This window comes from Pristis pectinata, chromosome 31 (genome assembly GCF_009764475.1).
Source record: "Pristis pectinata isolate sPriPec2 chromosome 31, sPriPec2.1.pri, whole genome shotgun sequence".
Lineage (NCBI taxonomy): Eukaryota > Metazoa > Chordata > Chondrichthyes > Rhinopristiformes > Pristidae > Pristis > Pristis pectinata.
Genome location: NC_067435.1, coordinates 5443817 through 5464522, shown reverse-complemented (window position 1 = coordinate 5464522; position 20706 = coordinate 5443817). Strand labels below are relative to the sequence as shown.

Here is a 20706-nt window from a genome sequence, read left to right as displayed (position 1 = left end):
GTTGGAAAAGTGCTGAAATTCATTGCTAAGGACATGGTTTCAGGGCAGTTAGCAAAGACTAATGTGGTTAGGCAAAGCAACACGGTTTCTTAAAAGTGATATCTTCTTGTTAAATTTGTCAGCGTTGTTTGAAAATGCAAGAAAAGTCTAGATAAGGAGACTGGTTGCAAGGTGACCAGCTTACAAGATCAGCACTCCAGAGGCCTTGACAAAGAGTTAGAAACATGAGCTCTGATCTTATTACAGCTACCGGCCAGTTTCAGTCATGCTGATTACAGAACCTGGGATTGAAAATCTAGTACCAGTAGGCTGGTAGTGGAGGGTTGTTTCTCAGATTGGAGGACTGTGACCAGTGGTGTGCTGTAGGGATCAGTGTTGAGCCCACTGTTGTCCATCATCTATATTAATGATTTGGATGAGAATATAGTTATCATAATTAGTAAGTTTGTAGATGGACTCTGACCTCACGATCTGCCTTGTTGTGACCTTATTGCACTGCACTTCCTCTGTAGCTGTGACACTTTATTCTGTACTGTTATTGTTTTTACCTGTACTACCTCAATGCACTCTGTACTAACCCAATGTAACTGCACTGTGTAATGAATTGACCTGTACGATCGGTGTGCAAGACAAGTTTTTCACTGTACCTCGGTACAAGTGACAATAATAAACTAATACCAATACCAACACCAAAATTTGGTGATATAGTGGACAGTGAAGATGGTTATTCAGGATTATAATAGGATTTGGATCAGGATTAGGCCAAGGATTTGAAGACGGAATTTTAACTCAGACGTGCGAAGTGTAGCATTTTGGGAAGTTAAACCAGGGCAGGACTGGCACAGTAAATGGCAGGGCCCTGGAGCATTTGTAGAACAGTGAGACCAAGAGGTACCAGTACATAGTTCCCTAAAAGTGGTGGCACAGGTAGACAGGATGGTGAAGAAGGTGTTTGGCACACGTGCCTTCATTGGTCAAGTCCAAGAGTTGGGACTTCATGTTACAACTGTACAAGATATTAGTGAGACTGCACTTGGAGTACTGTCACCCAGCTGTAGAAAGGATGTCATTAAGCTGGAAAGGGTGCAGAAAAGATTCACAAGGATGTTACTGGAACTGGAGGGCTTGAGTTATAAGTAGAAGATGGACAGGCTGGGACAGTTTTCTCTGGGGTGTAGGAGGCTGAGGGGTGACTTTATAGAGATTCATAAGATCATGAAGGGCATAAATAAGGTGAATGGTCACAGTTTTCTTACCTGGGTAGGGGAATCTGAAACTAGAGGGTATAGAGTTAAGGTGAGAGGGGAAAGATTTAAGGGGGATCTGAGGAGCAGGTTTTTCACACAGTTGGTGATTATGTGGAACGAGCTGCTGGAGGAAGTGGTAGAGGCAGGTGCAATTACGTTTAAAAGACACTTGGACAGGTACATGGATAAGAAAGATTTAGAGGGATATGGGCCAAATGCGGGCAAATGGGAGTAGTTCATGTAGGCAATTTGGTCGGCATGGACAAATTGGGCCAAAGGGCCTATTTCTGTGCTGTATAACTGAATCCATGACTCTAGTAGAGGAGCTGAAAGAGATCAGATTATTCTCATGTCCTGCTTGGCTCACTCATAACTTTTAGGGAAGGAAATCTACCACCTGTAGCCAATCTGGCTTTTATGTGACTCCAGGTTTGCAATAAGAATGACTCTTAGCTGTCCCATCAAATGATCCAGCAAGGCAACCACATCATGGGCAGTCCACAATGGCAATAAGTGTAATTCTCATCGGTGACACCCATAACAATGTATTAAAGACAGAACTAGTGGATGTGGTGTAACTGGGCAGCTAGTGCAGTTGCTTCAAAGTTCCAAAGAAACAGGTTCATTCCTGACCTCCGGTGCTGTCTGTGTGGAGTTTGCACATTCTTTCTCTGACCAGATGGGTTTCCTCCAGGTGCTCTGATTTCTTCTCACACCCTAAAGACGTGCAGGTTGAGAGGTTGATTGGCTGTTGTAAATTGCCCCAAGCGTAGGTGGGTGGTGGCAGATTCAAGGGGTGTTAATGGGCATGGGTGAAAGAATAGGTTACAGCAAAATAAGTAGGATGATAGAATGGCCAGGATAGCCAGTATAGACTTGATGGGCAGAAAATCTTCCTACTGCATCATAAGAAAATATGAAATATGGATTTTCAAAAGACACAATAAGGAGGACTACAAAATTTGTTACAAAAAATAAGTGTTCGTGCGTTTGGGGGAGTATTTTCACAAGGATAAAGAGTTGGCGAACAGTTATTTTCAGGTTGACAAACTGTAACTGAGTCTTAGCTATCTACAGCCTATGTAGTCAGACAGATGAAAGGACGGGATATGATGTCCACATTGATGCAAGAGTGAACTGTGAGGATGATGTAAGGGGTCTGTGAATGGATTTAGGTGGGTCCCTTAAGCAGACATGAAAGGGGCAATTGGAGTTTAATCTGGGAATATCTGAGGCTGCTTTACAGAGTATGGTCTCAGGAAAAGGAATTGACCACTTAAGACTGAGATGAGCAGAAATGTCCTTAGTCAGGGTTAGGGTTGTGGAATTGTGTGCCTGGAGCCTGTGGAAGGTCGGTCACTGAGTGGATTCAAGGTTGCGATCAATAGAGTCATGGGGCAATACAGCACGGAAACAGACCCTTCGGCCCAACTCATCCACATCGACCAAAACGCACATCTAACCCATCCCATTTGCTCATGTTCAGCCACATCCCTCTTAAACTTTTCCTATCCATAAATCTGTCCAAGTGTCTTTTAAATGTTGTTAATGTGCCCACCTCAACCACTTCCTCTGGCAGCTCGTTCCATCTACCCACTACCCTTTGCATGAAGAAGTTGCCCCTCGGGTCCCTTTTAAATCTTTCCCCTCTCACCATAAACTATGCCCTCTAGTTTTTGATTCCCTTTCCCTTATCTATGCCCCTTGTGATTTTATACACCTCTATAAGATCAACCCTCAATCTCCTCTGCTCCAATGACTAAAGTCCTAGCCTGCCCAACCTCTCCCTATAACTCAGGCCCACGAGTCCTGGCAACATTCTTGTAAAACTCCTTTGTACTCTTTCCAGCTTAATGACATCTTTCCTGTAACAGGGTAACCAACACTGTACACAATACTCCAGGTGCGGCCTCACCATTATCTTGTACAACCCTAACATAACATTCCTGTACTCAGTGCCCCGTCTGATGAAGGCCAGTGTGCCGAACGCCTTCTTCACCTCCCTGTCGACCTTGTGACGCTATTTTCAGGGAACTATATACTTATACTCCTACGTCCTTGTTCTAAACACTCCCCAGAGCCCTACCGTTCACTGTGAAAGGCTTGCCCTGCTCTGACTTCCCAAAATGCAACACCTTGTGTGAAAGTTGATCCGCGCTGTAATAAAGCAAACACAAACAGAACCAAGGAGCGTACAACGAGCACTTTATTTTTCTTTTGCTAGAGGGAGTGAGGGATACAGAGAAAGAGTAAACAGTGTAACCTGAGTTCTGTACCGATCCCCACTCAAAGATTCAAATTCCAGGGTCCCTCTTTTATACTTAAAACAAAGAAGCCTACATGCTAAGTTTCATTTACCAAGCTATCCTAACGATTTATTTTTTCTTAATTATAATGATTTACTCTTTGCTTCATTATCTGTTATTTTTCTTATCTTTAAGCACTTTGTAGCTCAGCAGCAGTTCATCAGGCTACAATCTGAAGTCACCGACAGCTCCAGGCTCCAAGGATAACTGCTTATTGCAAACAGCTCGCAAAGACAGGGATACTCCATAACTAACTACTCTGATTTACACAAGGCACCTGGACATGGTGCATCCCTACCATAGTCACGCCGTGGTTAGGCCACAGCAGCTGAACAACATTAACCCTTACAGTCCCAGTTACTTTTACACTTGCTCTTATCTGGATTGAACAGCATTTGCCATTCCTCTGCCCACTTACCTAGCTGATCAAGATCCCCTTGTGACCTTTAATAACCTTCTTCACTATCTACAATACCACCTACTTTAGTGGCATCTGAGTATCAGTGGACTTGGAGTTGGGTGTCTCATGGGAAAGTGGACAAGTAGAAGATCAGCTATGACCTTACTGAGTGTCATAGGATGGTGGAGAATGCACAGGATCCACTCCTGTTCCTCTTTCTTGCTCTCATGACTGTACTGAATGGGCCTGTTTCACTGTGGCTCTGTGAAATCCTGTAGTTAGTTTTCCAAGTGAGCAGATCCTGCAGAAAGTCACCTGGGTATGTGGCTTCAGGAATCAGAGTGCAGGCAGTGAGCATTTCCCGAGTTTCCCACAGGTTGGCACGGTTTCTTTTCTGCAATTCCATGGTCTTCGGTGGGGGAGGGAGGGGGGTGGGTTGGAGGGGGTAGAGAGTGTGGGCGGAGGGGGAGGAGAGTGAGAGGGGTAGAAGAAGAGGAGGTGGGAGAGTGGAGAAGGGAGTGGGAGAGCTGAGGGCGGGGGGGGGGGGGCAGGGAGAGGAAGAGGGAAAGCCCGAAGACTGGGATGGGATGGTGGGGGTGAAGACGGAGATTGAGAAGGGGGGGGGAAGGGGAGGCCGTGGAGGGTGAGGCTGAGAGTTCTGGGAGGGGAGGAGGAAGTGGGAGAGCATGGGCCTGAGATCAGTAGGCTGGATAGTAGAAGGAAGCAAGTGTGGCCCGTTGAACCTATTCACAGAACAATCCCATTCCCCGTTAATGTTCCCTGTGACCTTTTCTCCCCAGCTTCCCATCAACTCCCCCCAGACTCTACCACCCACCTACACAACAGGGGCAAGTTACAACGGCCAGTTAACCCACTGAGCTGTGGGAGAGGGAGGGAGTGGGTAAAGGCTGGTGAGGAGTGAAGGCCAGTGGTGGGGACAATGGACTTCAGTACAACGCAATGCAATATATTACTTCTCGACGCGGCTGAATGGCACAGGGGCTTAGCTGGTAGAGCCGCTGTCTCACAGCTCCAACGACCTGGGTTCGGTCCTGACCTGTCTGTGTGGAGTTTGCATGTCCTCCCTGGGATCTCTGGTTACCTCCCACATCCCAAAAAGATGTCTTTGAAAAGACAGTTGGAGAGGTACGTGGGCTGGAAAGGTTTAGCAGGTTACGGGCCAAACGCTGGCAAATGGGACAAGCTTGAATGGAGTGTCTTGGCCATCATGGACCAGTTGGGCCGAAGGGCCTGTTTCTGTGCTGTATGACTCTATGTGGGGGTTGTGAGGTTAATTGGCTACTGTAAATTGCCCTGAGTGTGTAGGTAGAATGCAGGGAGAGTTGTTGGGAATGTGGGGAGAATAGGTTACAAGGAAAATTAATGGGGAATGTGATTGTTTCATGAGCTGGCATGGACTGGATGGGCTGAATGGCCTTCTCCTATGCCATAAGGAAATATGGACTCTTTTGAGTGCTCTTCCCTCCAATGTAACACTGCTTTCTGCATCCCACCAGCAGTGACCCTGGTGCTCAGTGACAACTGCAACAACTTTAACATGGCCAGTCTCTCCACCAGACCTTCACTGATTCTGACCCTAAGCCACGACAGGTGACCAAACACTTGGTCACAGGGCCTTACAGGAGGAGAGACAGAGAGGAGAAGGGAAGGCATTTCGGAACCCGGGACCAAACCAATTGCAAGGACGGCTGCCAATGGCGGAGAGATGGGAAGTGTGGAAACTCAAGAGGCCAGAAGCAGAGGAGCACAGAGAGAATGGTGGGGCTGGAAGGCGTCCCAGAGGAGCACAGAGAGTGGTGAAAGAGGTCCCAGAATCGAAGAGGTGAGAGCTGGAGAGTTAAAATTTTAAACTGGTTAATTGGTGACTAGTAATTGGCTTAATATCGTCACATGTACCAAGGTACTGTGAAAAAGATTGTTTTGCATGCCATCCATACAAATCATTTCACCACATCGAGGTAGTACAAGGGAAGAACAATAACAGAATGCAGAATATAGTGTTACAGTTACAGAGAAAGTGCAGTGCAGGCAGACAATAAGGTGCAAGGTCCACGATGAGGTAGATTGTGAGGTCAAGAGTCCATCTTACTCAGTGAACAGGCGCCCAATCCGGAACCACACAAACAACACTAAGAGGGTAGCGCCAGTCTTACTTGCACTGGGGGCTCAAGACTGCAGAGTTCAGAATGCGTATCCAAGTCCCAGAAACGGATCAGAGGATCCTGCGTCTTTCTGCTATTTATAGCTGTGATCAGAGCCAGTTATAGACGCACACATAACCAACATAGATGTGACTCAGGCACCTTTCCACCAGATGTCTGACTAGTTTAAAGCAACTAAGTGCCATTTATAAATTTCTATATTTTCAAGCATTCTGCTAGCAGTTCCCCACACTGGAATAAGCGCCCAGGAACATAAATTATAGGGGGGTTAAGAAACAACCAGCAGATTTGATAATGCAATCTCCTGCTCACAGACTATCTATTTGCAGACGCACTTGTTCAGATTTACGAGCATTCACTAACAGACACAATAACACAATAACATTCGCAAATTGCAAAGCTATTTCTGGCTTCTTTTGACGTCATGAGTTGCCATGACGATCTGGGAGTTGACACAAACGCTTGCTCCCATACACACATGTACTGGTTGTCAGGGGGATGCAGTTGCCAAGGCTACGGCACATCTTGATTGACAGCTCAGACATGCTTCAGGTGGCACTCTATTCCTAGCTTCTAACTCCCGCCCTCCCCCACCCCCCCCCCCCCCCCCCCCCCGCCCAAACCAAACAACCCCCACCCTGGCTGAGAGAGGCGTCGGCACAAATAGAAGGCAAGAGGAGAGGTGCCAGTTCAGAGTGTGGAGTGTGTTGGGGAGTGTGTGGCTCACAGGATACCACCGGGGGTAACTTCAGCAGAAACAGGCAGTCCACTCCAGGTGGCAACAGAACACTCGACTGGGGTAAGTGCTGTTGTCTTAAAGTCGCACCGGGCAAACACACTCCTAACCTTGTAGGGGTAGACATCACTCTACTGGTGTGGGACTGGTGGTGTTGTGGGTGTGTACTGGAGTGGGACTGATGGTGTTGTGGGGGGTGTACTGGAGTGGGACTGATGGTGTTGTGGGGGGTGTACTGGTTTGGGACTGGTGGGCTTGTGGGGAGTGTACTGGTGGGGCTGGTGGTGTTGTGGGGTCGTGTTGTGGGGCCAGTCTCCCCAAGGGCGTGTCCCTTTTAAAGGAACTCTGTACCATCACTCATGTTCACTTGGGTCAGGAATGTGCAGCCCTTGTGTTGCACCAGACCGGGTTTATTCTATAGCACATTTGCAGACATTCAAAAAGTATTTCTTGTTAAGGGAAAGAGTTTTCTTAGATTAACTCTTTCTGTTCCTTGACAAGATACATTAAATTAACTTAGTTGGAGGCGTTGGCATAAATGCTTTCAATAATGAGTGATGTTAAGAGGTTGTGTCTCATTCGGAACCGGTGCCGTGTGAGACAGCAGGTCCCGATGTATCTCAGTCATTTACACTTCTTTGGGGTTCTCGGGGTCTGGAAACCACTCACTGGTCGGCGCCCACGTCACATCCAGAGCTTCGCTCCATATCCTGCAAGGGCAGCACGTGGCCTACCACAGCGTGTGATAAAGGAGAAACTGTGTTCTTGAGAGGGAGAGGCAGGGGAGAGGGGGAGGGGTGTGTGGGAAAGAGAGAAAGGGGGGGGCATGAGGGAGAAAGAGAGAGGGGAAGACAGGAGAAGAGGGGAGAGAGAAAGAGGGAAGGAGAGAGAGTGTGAGAGAGAGAGATACTTAGAAAAGGGAAGAGAAAGTGGTGAGAATGAAATAGAAACAACTAGACTGAAAATGAGAGGGAAATTAATGTGATTCAGTCAGCAAGATCAAATGTGGAAAAGACAGGGTGGGTGGGAAGAATGAGAGAGACAGAAAGGTGGAGATTTTGTAAACCAGGCCCTCATTCTGAGTGAGGTTGAATTTATATTAGTTACAGGGGATAAAATAATTCCATCACACCCACAGCACAGAAACAGGCCACCAGTGTTGTGCTGCTCTCAGGTTTGGTTCTACACTCCTTCACCTCACACTCACCTACTCTCCCTCCCACCTGTTCATCCAGCTTCTCATTAAACCCGTCCCAGCGACTCACCTCAATTAGCACATCCTCCTCCTCTGCTTTTCACTATTTTCCCTGCAGAAAGGAGCCCCTCACCTCGTTTATGTTTTGAATTGAAGATGTTCTGAGCTTTGTTTCATCAGTACTTGTTCACTGAAAGTTGGCAACAAAACTATACGATGTGTCGTTTACTCAATAGATTTATCACCCTCAAGACTCAGTTTCTAGAAAAATGTCTTTGAGCTTTTATATATTTAACTGTGTGCCAATAATGGCTAAAAAACACATCATATGTCGTAAACTGGTTGCAGCAACATCAATGTACAAGGTGCCTACCAGGGCCATACAACAAGAACAGTGGAATACCGTTAGCACAATCAGTCCATGCTCATAAACCTCTGGCACTTTGTAGCTGGAATGGTGATACTTGGTATACTTGGTGATAATCTGTATGCTTGGCAATATTAGGTACACTTGGCGATGCATGGTACACCAGCTGATACATGGTACACATTGTAACACATGGTATGCTTGGAAATACTTGGTACACTTGGCAATATTTGGTACACTTGGTGATGTACACTTGGTGATGGTACAGTTGAAGGTGGTACAGTTAGTGATGGTACACTTGGAGATGGTACAGTTGGAGATGGTACAGTTGGAGATGTACAGTTGGTGATGGTACACTTGGTGATGTACACTTGGTGATGGTACAGTTGGAGGTGGTACACTTGGTGATATACACTTGGTGATGGTACAGTTGGAGGAGGTACAGTTAGTGATGGTACACTTGGAGGTGGTACAGTTGGAGATGGTACAGTTGGAGATGGTACAGTTGGAGGTGGTAAACTTGGAGATTGTACAGTTGGAGATGGTATAGTTGGAGGTGGTACAGTTGGTGATGGTACACTTGGAGGTTACAGTTGGAGGTGGTACAGTTGAAGATGGTACATTTGGTGATGGTACAGTTGGAGGTGGTACACTTGGAGATGGTACAGATGGAGATGGTACACTTGGAGGTGGTACGGTTGGAGGTGATACAGTTGGTGATGGTACAGGGTGATGGTACACTTGGAGGTGAGATACTTGGTGATGGTGCAGTTGGTGATGGTACAGCTGGAGGTTGTACAGTTGGAGATGGTACAGTTGGAGGTGGTACAGTTGGAGGTGGTACACTTGGAGGTGGTACACTTGGAGGTGGTACAGTTGGTAATACTCGATACACTTTGTTATTTGGTACCCATGGTAATACTTGATACACTTGCAGATACTTGGTACACTTGCTGATAAATGACATGCTTGGCAGCTTAGGGACTCTCTTTAGGGAATGTCAATGCAGCATCTGCTCCTAGACAGGATTTTGAAGAGGATCACTCCCCACCCATGGTAAATATGCCTTGTGTGAACTTCAGCTGTATGTGTGGTCCCTTCACTTTCTTCCCCTGGAATCTCCGGTACAGAACAGGGAGGGTGGTTAAGTCCACTAACTTTGTTTAGTGAGAGAGGTGTTGAATATTTCTGAGGAGATAAGTGATTCAGTAATGAATGCAGGGGAGTTCTGGGAGGATCACTTCACCCTCACTGGGGCTACTAACCAAGATAGGATCAGTGGGGTGCCAATTAGCCACAGGAGGTATCAGCAACTAAGTTAACACAGATCAAAACATTCCACTTCTTCTACTATTGGCAACCTCCAGAGGAATTACAAAGATCAACTCAAAGACAAAGATGAATAAGGGGTGATGGTGATCTAATTGAAACATATGAGATCCTTAAGGAGACTTGACAATGTGGATGTCAAGATGTTCTGAGGCGATTTCACCAATGGGAGAATCTTGAATGAAGGGACATAGTTACAAGGTTAGGTACACAGGAACTTCAGTACTACGGTGTGTTAGTACTGGCTTCATACAGGTTAGCAGATAAAACAACATTTGTTTCTGTGGCATCTTTGGGACAGATGATCAAAATCTGGTGAGAGGTAAGCTTTAACAAGCATATTAAGGGAGGAGGGAGACGGAGAGGCAGGAGTGCTGAGGATAAGAATCCTGGTTTTTAAAAGTAGCTGAGGTTGGTGGTGGGTGATAGGAAGGACTAAACAAAGCCAGAATCGGAGCACAGAGATCCCAGAGCGCCGAAGAGCTGGAGGACACTTCAGCGACAGACAAGTGTAAGGCCAAGGAAGGGTTTGGAAAAGGACATGAAGTTTGAAATCCAGGCTTTATAGATTGCACAATTCTGTGCATCATTTAATTATGAATTATGTACTTTTGAAGTAAATTGGTTTATTATTGTCACATGTACCAAGGTACAGCGAAAACTTTGTTTTGCATGCCATCCATACAGATCATTTCATTATAACAGTGCATTGAGGTAGTACAAGGGAAAACAATAACAGAATGTGGAATATGGTGTTACAGTTACAGAGAAAGTGCAGTGCAGGCAGAGAGTAAGGTGCAAGGGCCACGACAAGGTAGATTGTAAGGTCAAGAGGAGGGGACATAATTTTAAGGTGATTGGAGGAAGGTATAAGGGGATGTCAGGGGTAATTTTTTTTACACAGAGAGTGGTGGGTGCATGGAACGCACTGCCTGCAGAGGTTTGGGGGCAGATACATTAGGGGCATTTAAGAGACTCTTAGATAGACACATGAATGATAGAAAAATAGGGGGCTATGTGGGAGGGAAGGGTTAGATAGATAAAATGTTGGCAAACATTGAGAGCCAAAGGACCTGTACTATGCTGTAGTGTTCTATGTTATTCTATGTAAGAAAGATTGGATAAGCTGGGCCTCTTTTCTCTGGGACAGGGGAGAAACTTAGTTGAGATGAATTAAATTATTAGGGACCTTGATAGAGTAAATAGGGATGTTTGGAGTCACTATGGAAAAGAATATAGACTGCGCCAAGGTTGAAGTAGTCAGCTGGAGGTTGGCTATTTTCACTGGGATGGGAACAGAGATGGTTTGGGTGAAATGGATTCAAAGCCTGCCAGGCAAACATGTAATTGAACAATGCAAGGCCTTTAGAGTGGAGATATCTCAGTCACGGTCCTGGTCCATTTTTATGAGGGAGAGTGTTAGGGAAATCAAAACGAGACCTGTCTGATGTCCAAAAAGATAGAGAGCAAAGCAGAGCAGAGGAAAAGGACAAATGACAGAAGCCAGGTTATCAACACAAGGCTCATCACGGAAAGTTCAGAGGGGAAAGTAAAAAAGGAAATAAGGGAGGGCATGGTGGCTCAGTAGGTAGAGATGCTGCCTCACAGCTCCAGTGACCTGGGTTCAATCCTGAACTCGAGCGTTGTCTGTGTGAAGTTTGCGCGTTCTTCCTGTGACTGCGTGGGTTTCCTCTGGTTTCCTCCCACACCCCAAAGACGCATGGATTGGTAGGTTAGGTCCTGGTGTGTAGGTGAGTGGAAGACACTGGGGGTAGTTGATGGGATGGTGGAGAGAATAAAATGGGGCAAGTGTTACTGGGTCACTGCAGACTCAGTGAGCTGAAGGGCCTATTTCTGTCCTATATGATTCTATCCATAAAAGGCTAAATGGTTGGAAGAGGAGAGGTGAGGCTAAGCAGAGAATAAAAAGGAAATCTACTCATTAAGGTAGGGCATGGCTAAGGTATTAAATGTATTTTAGCTCAGTCTTCACCAAGGAAGAAGATACTGCTGCAGGCTCAACAAAGGCAGTTCTTCACCAAGGAAGAAGATACTGCTGCAGGCTCAACAAAGGCAGTTGTCATTGGATTCTGGACGGGCTAAAGATGAGGAGGGATTTGAAATGCAAGTGGCCCAAAGTAGAAAACTCAGAAGGCTAAAGGAATTCGGCATGTCCCTGAAGATTTACCAATTTTTATAGATGCACCATAGAAAGCATCCTATCTGGATACATCACAGCTTGGTACGGCAACTGCTCTGCCCAAGACCGCAAGAAACTGCAGAGAGTTGTGAATGCAGCCCACTTTATCACGCAAATCACTCTCCCCTTTCTACATATCCCACTGCCTCGGGAAAGCAGCCAACATAGTCAAGGACCCCTCCCACCCCGGTCTTTCTCTCTTCTCCCCTCTCCTGTTGGGCAAAAGATAGAAAGGCTTGAGAGCACGTACCACCAGGCTCAAGGACAGCTTCTCTCCCACTGTTGTCAGACTCTTGAACGGACCTCTCATACGCTAAAAGATGAACTCTTTATCTCTCAGTCTACCTTATTGTGGCCCTTGCACTTTATTTGTCTACCTGCACTGCACTTTCTCTGTAACCGTAACACTATATCCTGCATTCTGATTTCTTTTTACTACCTCAATGTGATTATATATCGCATGATCTGTCTAGCTGGCACGCAGACAAAAGCTTCTCACTGTATCTCGGTACATCTGACAATAATAAACCAATTCCAATAACTTACCTGGTGCAAATGGGAGAGCGACATGAGGGTGGAAATTCTGAAACCCTGGCCGTAATCTCCCGAACATCTACTAACTCAGAGATGATGAGAAATTGCAAAGGGAACACTCTTGTTTAAAAAAGGACATTAGATTACAGGCCCATCAGATTAATCTTGGTGCTAAGGAAAGTTTTAATACAATAATCAGAGGCAGAATTAGCAGTCAGTTGGACAAGTGTGGATTGAGATCCTGGATGGATTTGTTAACGGCACATCAGGTCTAACTAGTTTGCTGGAGTAAAAGAGATGGTTGATGAGGGAAGTGAAGTTGATGTGATAACTGGAAGGTGTTCGATAAGTTGCAACATAATGTTCAACAAGACACAAAGCCATGAAATAAAAGGGGATGTAGCAGCATTTACAGAACATTGGCTACGTTACAGGAAACTGAGCAGTATTGAAAGATTTGGTTTTTCAACAGGAGGGAAGTGTTCAGTTGAGTGTCCCGGGGTTGGTACTGCAAGCACTGCTTTTCTTAATGGATACTGGCCAGTCCGGGTTATGAACATCCGATTTATGGACACTCCTACGCACGAAAGAGCTCCCATAATACTATTAAATACAAAAGTCCGACATACGTACATATGTTTGTTTTTCAAACAGCAGAACTAGTTTCCCTCTCTCTCTCTCTCCACTTTTAGTAATTGTTCTTTCTTATCAGTCTCATGTGCTTTTGATGCCATTCATTACAGTGCTGCAGAGGTGTGGTTACCGTAGAGTGATTGTTGTGTATTTTCCGACATGGACAAAATCGACTTATAGGTGTCTGTAAAAACAGAATTTATTCATAACCCAGGCAAGGCCTCTATTATATGACTTGGACTTATACATAAGGCACAATTTCCAAATTTACAGTTGACACAGGAGTGGTGATCTGTGAGGAGTGTTGTTAATAGACCAAGGCTAGCTGGTGGAATGAGGCGACTGGCGGCAGATGAAATCTATTGCTTCAAAGTGTCACATATTGGATGGAAGACTGAAAAGAGGCGATATAAAGCAGAGGATGTTGAAAGGGGAACAAGAAGTGGGAGATCTGGTGTAGGGTGTGCAGGTCATTGAAAGTGGAAAGGCAGGTTGAGAAAGTGGCTAAGAAGGGATGTAGGCTTGATACATAGATGTATACGTAGGTATAGATGTTAAAGATGTCATCCTGAACCTTTATAAGATGCTGATTTGGCCACTGCTGTCCAGATCTTAAGACCATAAGATATAGCCATTCGGCCCATCGAATCTGCTCCGCCATGCAGTCATCGCTGATTTTTTTTCTCTCAACCCCACTCTCCAGCCTTCTCCCCGTTAACCTTAACCCCCTTATCAATCAAGAACCTATTAATCTCTGCCTTAGATACAACCGATGATTTGGCCTCCACAGCCCTCTGTGGCAACGAATTCCACAGATTCGCCACTCTCTGGCTGAAGATATTCTTCCTCATCTCAGTTCTAGAGGAATGTCCCTTTGTTCTGAGGCTGTGCCCTCGGATCCTAGACTCTCCTGCTGATGGAAACATCCTCTCCACGTCCACTCTATCCAGGCCTTTCAGTATTCAGTAGGTTTCAATGAGATCCGCCCCTCATCCTTCTGAACTCCACTGAGTACAGGACTAGAGACATCAAACACTCCTCATATGCCAAGATCACACTTAGGAAAGATGTAATGGTTTTACAGAAGGTGCAGAGAACAAAGCGATTCCCGGGATGTTGGCGAATCTGTGGAATTCGTTGCTACAGAGGGCTGTTGAGGCCAAGTCATTGGTTGTATCTCAGGCAGAGATGTTGATGCCTCACAGTTTCCAGTGACCTGGGTTCAATCCTGACCTCTGGTGCTGTCTGTGGATTTTACATTATGACTACATGGGGTTCCCACTATGCTCTTGTTTCTTTGTTATCCAATGAATTCTTAGAGTCATAGAGTTATACAGCACGGAAACAGGCCCTTCGGCCCAACTCGTTCATGCCGACCAAGGTGCCTGTCCAAGCTAGTCCCATTTGCCCGCATTTGACCCATAACCTTCTAAACCTTTCTTATCCATGTATCTGTCCAACTGCCTTTTAGAAGCTGTTATAGTACCTGCCTCAACCACTTCCTCTGGCAGCTCGTTCCATATACATACCACCCTTTGTGTAAAAAAGTTGCCTTTCAAATTCCTATTAAATCTTTCCCCTCTCACCTTCAACCTATGCCCACTTGCTCTTGATTCCCCAACCCTTTGAAAAAGACTGAGTGCATTCACCCTATCTATGCCCCTCATGATTTTATACACCTCTGTAAGGTCATCCCTCATTCTCCTATGCTCCAGGGAATAACATTTTTGCCTGTGCAACATCTCCCCAGGTTTGGCCCAAATCTCTCCAAACCTTTCCTGTCCACATACCTGTCTAAATGTCTTTTAAATGTTATATTTGTACCCGCCTCTACCATTTCCTCTGGCAGCTTCCCGATGACCAAGATTAAAGGGCAAGATCAGGTACAACGGTCATGCCCCCTGTAGGTCATTCTCCAGACAAGAACAGAATGCACAGAACATGGAAAAAGGCCATTTCAGACTTTCAAGTCTATACTAAGACCATAAGACATAGGAGCAGAATTAGGCCATTCAGCCCATCGAGTCTGCTCCTCCATTTGATCATGGCTGATATATTTTTCCCACTCAACCCCATTCTCCTCCCTGTAACCTTTGACACCCTTACTAATCAAGAATCTATCAACCTCCGCTTTAAATACACCCAATGACTTGGCCTCCACAGCCGTCTGTGGCAACAAATTCCACAGATTCTCCACCCTCTGGCTAAAGAAATTCCTCCTCATCTCTGTTCTAAAGGGACGTCCTTCTATTCTGAGGCCGTGCCCTCTAGTCCCAGACTGTCCCACTACTGGAAACATCCTCTCCATGTTCACTCTATCCAGGCCTTTCAGTGTTCGGTAGGTACTAGCTCACAGTCTATCCTATTCTCCCACTTAATTTTCCCCATGACCTACTCTCTCCCCAGATTCTAGCACTCACCCGAAGCAACTTGCAGACCAACCAGCACATCTTTGGGACGTGTGTGGGAATAGGAACACTGGTGGTCCCAGGCAGAACATGCAAGCTCCACACAGACAGTGCCTAAGTTCAGGAGCTGTGAGGCAGCTGTTCAGCTCACTGTGCCACCATGTTGTCCCAAATATGAGGCATGGTTCATCAGAAGGGAAGATAATACAAGGCAAGTCTTCACTCAGGTTGCGACTCCCACCCATGACTCTAGCCTCAGAAATTACTGAAGGAATTTATACTTTTTATTTGGTTGGCATAGGTATTGCTATTGGTTTATTATTCTCAGGTGGACTGCGATACAGTGAAAAACTTTTGTTTGCTTGCCATCCAGACAGATGATGCCATAGATAAGTACATCTGGATAGTACAAAGAAAACAGAGTATTGCAGTTAAAGTGCAGTGGAGGCAAACAAGTGCAAGGGTCACGACGAGGTAGATTGGGGGATCAAGGGTTCACCTATTGATATCAACTATGAGAGGTCCATTCAAGAGGGTGATAACGGCGGGATAGAAGCTGCCCTTGAGTCTGGTGGTAAATGCTCTCAAGCTTTTGTGTCCTCTGCCCGACGGGAGCGGGAAGAAGAGAGAATGACCGGCTCTTTCACAAATAAACATGCAGAAGATTAATAGAAGTTCCCCAGCGTGCAACTTTTTTCTTCGGGTGGGGAAGGGGAGGATGATTGGATTCTACAAGAGCACTGCCCAAACAGTTTTCAGATCAGTGCACAGCGGAAAATAACAAATTGCAGAAAGGGCAGGAGTGAGCTACAGAAATAGTTTAAGGGATGATCCTCCCAGCGGTGGGAGGAGTTCCTTTTATGATTGGGTGACATTAAAAAAAAGTATTGCAACAGCTTAGATAACTCCTGCTGACCGAACAGATCTGCTTTCGAGGAAGGAGAATCTTATACTCGGAACTGAGGGGATTTAAGATATTTTCTCGCTAGAACCAGTGGAGGAAGACGGCGAGAGTTGTTGTGAGTTTGTTTTTCCCTGTTAGTTGCTTTAGTAATTAAGACTAACAGAATTATCCAACATGTTGATTAAGCAGTAACGTGAAGTGGGGCAATTAAGTAGGTTTGAACTAAGAGAAGGCTTGCGTGGTGGGGGGGGGGGGGTTGGAGGTTGGAATGAGACGTGATTTAATTAGATATCGACTGACTCATTTTTGGGGAGGAAGCGAGTTTGAGTTTAATTGAAGCTTGTGTGAATGTTTGTACCCTTGGCTGGCTGTGATGCGAAGCCTTGGTAAAGGGCGTTGGTGAGCCGCCAGGGCTGTGTCAAGTGGCCGTCCTGTTCTCGGGGAAATGCCCCAGTGTGCAGCCCCGTCGGGATCAGTCAAAAGAAACACCGACCCCTCCGGGTAGCAGTGGGCTCGAATCCCCAACGTGCTCGGGGCGCCCATTAGCCAACACGACTGCTTTGTATTAAACAGAGAACTGGGATGCTGGTAAAAACACTTTTAATCTTAGAATCTTCCAAGAGACTTCTAACCCTTGTTAATTATCATTTATCTGCATTTATTATTGCATTAGTTGCGCCTGTTACCGAGCTTATTGTAAACCTAAGGTATAATTACCATAAATTGCTTCGTTATATAGAAAGCTTACAATGAAAGTAGAAAATAATGGGAACACTTCTGCGGAGAGAGAAACGGTTGACATCTCGGGTCGAAGTTGATTAGCACTGATGAAAGGTGAACTCTTTCTCTCTGCACAGACTGACCCACTGTTTCCAACATTTTCTGCTATTATTTCAGATTTCCAGAATCTGCTGTTATTTTTTATTTTCAGAAGACTTACAATGATTTACCTGGATCTATTTCCCACAAAATAATTAAGCCCATTACACTATTTATTACAATATTGAGTTTGTTACAGTAACATTATTTTATGTACCTTACCGTACTTCCCTTAATAGTATATCCCATTACCGCAGTGTCTATAATATCCATTATCGTACTTGCTCTGATACAATGGCCATTACTGTATTTACTATAATATGTATATTTCTTTTATATGTAATCTAACACGCCAGCTTGATTTTCATTTTGATTTCCACACCAGCTGATTGTTGTATTTAATATATTATTCCTATTTATTATCCTGTTACTCTAGTATGTCAAGGCCAGATCTGTGTGTAACTTTAAACTGGGGTAAATCAGAGTTTGCTTGGTTCAATGCAGACGGATTACTCTTCTTCACGATGAGATTTCCCCAGAGGTGTTGTAAAAGGGGTTTAGGTGGCAGGTTTATTCGTTGTACAATACAGCAGAATTAAGGTCAGAGATCGTAACACTACTGAGGATTACAACATCCTCAGACTGTCCAAACCTTCCAGCAGGAATATATTTTGCCGGTGGCTGGGAGAGCTGGAACTTTGGTAAACCTCGGCATAACTGCCAATGTCCTTAAACAGTGGCCCAGATATTCAGTCAGAATGATGCTGAAATCAATACTCGGTGAAACCAGCAGCAATTTAAAGGAACAGCAAACAGGACGCTGGTGGAACTCAGCGGGTCAGGCAGCATCTGTGGAGGGAAATGGACAGTTGACGTTTTGGGTCAAGACCCTTCATCTGGACTCATTGGGTCTTCCTCCTGTTTCAGTAGCTGGTGTCATCACTGTTCACGACACAGTCTGGGCCAATGGGATTTGAGGACTGGGAAGGAACCAATAATAATGGAGCCGGAATAGACTCATGGTTTAGAATAAAATTCGATGCAGAAGTTAAGAGCAAAGCCTGTATTTAAAAAAAACAGGAAATAAAAAATAAGAAAATAAATTCTAGGAACAAATTTTAGTGGGAATGAGTCTTTATGGTTTCAATGCTTCAGCTTGGGAATGCAAGACATAAATCTGCTGGTTAAAGCATCTTTAGCTCACTCCAAGTATTAGCCGTAACTTTCTGTGCTGAGTTTGATTTGCATTAACGTGCGTAGGCAGCAATTTCGTAAATCGACGGTAAGATTCGTGTTCGTCACACCAAGACAGGGCGGTGGAAACCATCCTGCAATTTGGGGCGATCACGTACTGTGCACTACAAGCAGACAGAACCTTAGCAGCAAATCGGGGGCTGTTACCTACCCACATTGAGCCATCAGGAGATGTATTTCATGCTGAAACACAGGCTTGTTAGCAGAAATCCTGTGTGGTGTCTTGAGAAAATACTCCTGGAAACTCCAGTATTTTTTGATTAAACTCTTGAGTGACCAAAGGGTTTCATTAGTGGAAAGATCTTGGCATTTCCACCAACTAACCCTTGGGTGGTAACGTATAACGAATAGTGTTCTAACTAACTATTTTTTTATTTGTTATCTTAACAGATCTTTTGTTGAACTCTTCTATCGGAGACAAGTGCGTGCATCAGTTGGGATGGATGTGTTTGCAGCCAAGCCTTGCCAGGAGGTAAGAGAAGCAAAGGCAGACCAGCTTCAGGAATGTGCACCCCGTCCTCGTGCGCTGGAGATGTGTGCCCCGCACATGTCCTTCACTGAAGAAACCATGTCCCTGCTCACCACCAGCAGCCTCTTGGCCAGATCCCTGCTGGGCACGAGGCAGGTCAAGCCTAAAGATACCAGTTCCATCAACCGGAGGAAACGAGAGTTCATCCCAGAGGAAAAAAAAGACAGCAACTACTGGGACAAGCGCAAGAAGAACAATGAGGCAGCCAAGAGATCCCGCGAGAAGCGGCGGGTCAACGACATGGTCCTCGAGCAGAGGGTCATCGCCCTCCTGGAAGAAAATGCCAGGCTGAAGGCCGAACTCTTGGCTTTGAAGTTCAGATTTGGTCTCATAAAGGACCCTTCAGAGACCCCAGCCACCCAAAGTAACCCACCGCCTCTCTGCTGCATGACTGGCATCCAGACTCCTTTTGTGGCCAGGTCTGAGAATGGTTGTGTCACACATCCTGTGGACAATAAGAGTTTCCCACCTAATAAACAGCCGTTAGGGGCTTCTCTTGGGCCAGAACCACAGGAATCCTGTGTGGTATCTGAGGACTCTGGTATCTCTACTCCAGGAAGTTCCAGCATTGGAAGCCCTGTCTTTTTCGATGACCACCTGAGTGACCAAGGCAAATTCTCCCCAAACCACGAGGACCACTTTGAAGGCCAACTGTCTTCCAGTAGTGACGTAGAGGTGGACCTCTCCAGGATAGGCTCCAGTGAGAATGTAAAGCCAGCCAGATCCCAAGAACTAATGGAGATGGTGAAATGTTTGCCCCATAAACTTCGGTTTAAGATAGGGGCCGGGGTGGAAGAGAGCACTGAGGTTGATGTGAGGCTAAAGGTTTTTCAGATGGCAGCGGGTAATTCCACCATCAGAACTGTTCCCGAACAGCCAGCTGGTCAGGTTAGGGATCAACTGCAAGGATGTTACACCAACACTTTGCCTCACTCTGACAGGGAGTCTGGGCCTGACTTGCCTTCACCTGCTTGGAGAGCTCACGTTGGATTCTTACCAGGTGAGAACAGAAGTGGACTGAACCGCAGGTACTTTCAGGAAGTTGCCCAGGTCAGTGGCCAAGCAGTCTCAGACAACCCAAAGAACCCTCCGAAGGAGGACTCCAAATCCGAAAATAGCATCCTCAGGAATCAGCTTGCTTCACTCTCTGCCGAGGTCGCTCAGCTCAAGAAGATGTTTTCTCAACAGAGGTGTTCCAGTTTCAATTAAAATGTGTCCTTGTCGGTATTCGTACATTGTTAATTTGATTTGCCTCTTGACTTAATAGTTAAGTTATTTACATAAAACTGAGTCCATGCAAATATTTATTGTCATTGTGAATGAATTTAAAATGTGTGTAAATATATTTTCACTTTTTTTTAATCAGCCATTGGTGTCGTAATAAATCCTTTTTGAACCATTTAGGAATGGAAGTTCTTCACACTGGAAAAACTTTCTTGGAACCTAGCAGCTATCTACAAAAGCCATTACCAGTTGGAGCCATTATATTAGGGGGCTTGGTTTTGATCTCTTCACTGGCTGCTGGCTGTTCCTTTCACTGGCAAGTGAGCTGAGAACAGGGTTGTGTACTAGGGATTTATCTTGCCTGCTCTCCATTAAGTAGTTTGATGGCTTGCAGATGAGATAACTCCCCAGCCAGAACAAAAGTGAAGAGTTTTAAAT

At 45.4% G+C, this 20706-nt stretch overlaps 1 protein-coding gene across 3 annotated transcripts; it reads left to right on the top strand.

Annotated features, from left to right (window-relative positions):
• Positions 1 to 6807: 6807 nt before the first annotated feature.
• On the top strand, positions 6808 to 20445 carry nfil3-6 (nuclear factor, interleukin 3 regulated, member 6). Of its 3 annotated transcripts, none has more exons than XM_052042064.1 (2): positions 6808 to 6935; positions 18906 to 20400. In XM_052042064.1, the coding sequence occupies exon 2, from the start codon at positions 18955 to 18957 to the stop codon at positions 20251 to 20253; it is 1299 nt and encodes a 432-aa protein (XP_051898024.1). In that variant the 5' UTR covers positions 6808 to 6935; positions 18906 to 18954; the 3' UTR covers positions 20254 to 20400. The 3 variants fall into 3 exon arrangements, with proteins under 3 accessions (XP_051898024.1, XP_051898022.1, XP_051898025.1); XM_052042062.1 differs by lacking the exon at positions 6808 to 6935 and adding an exon at positions 16341 to 16557 and having other exon boundaries at positions 18906 to 20445; XM_052042065.1 differs by lacking the exon at positions 6808 to 6935 and adding an exon at positions 16667 to 17030 and having other exon boundaries at positions 18906 to 20411.
• The last annotated feature ends 261 nt before the right edge of the window (positions 20446 to 20706 follow it).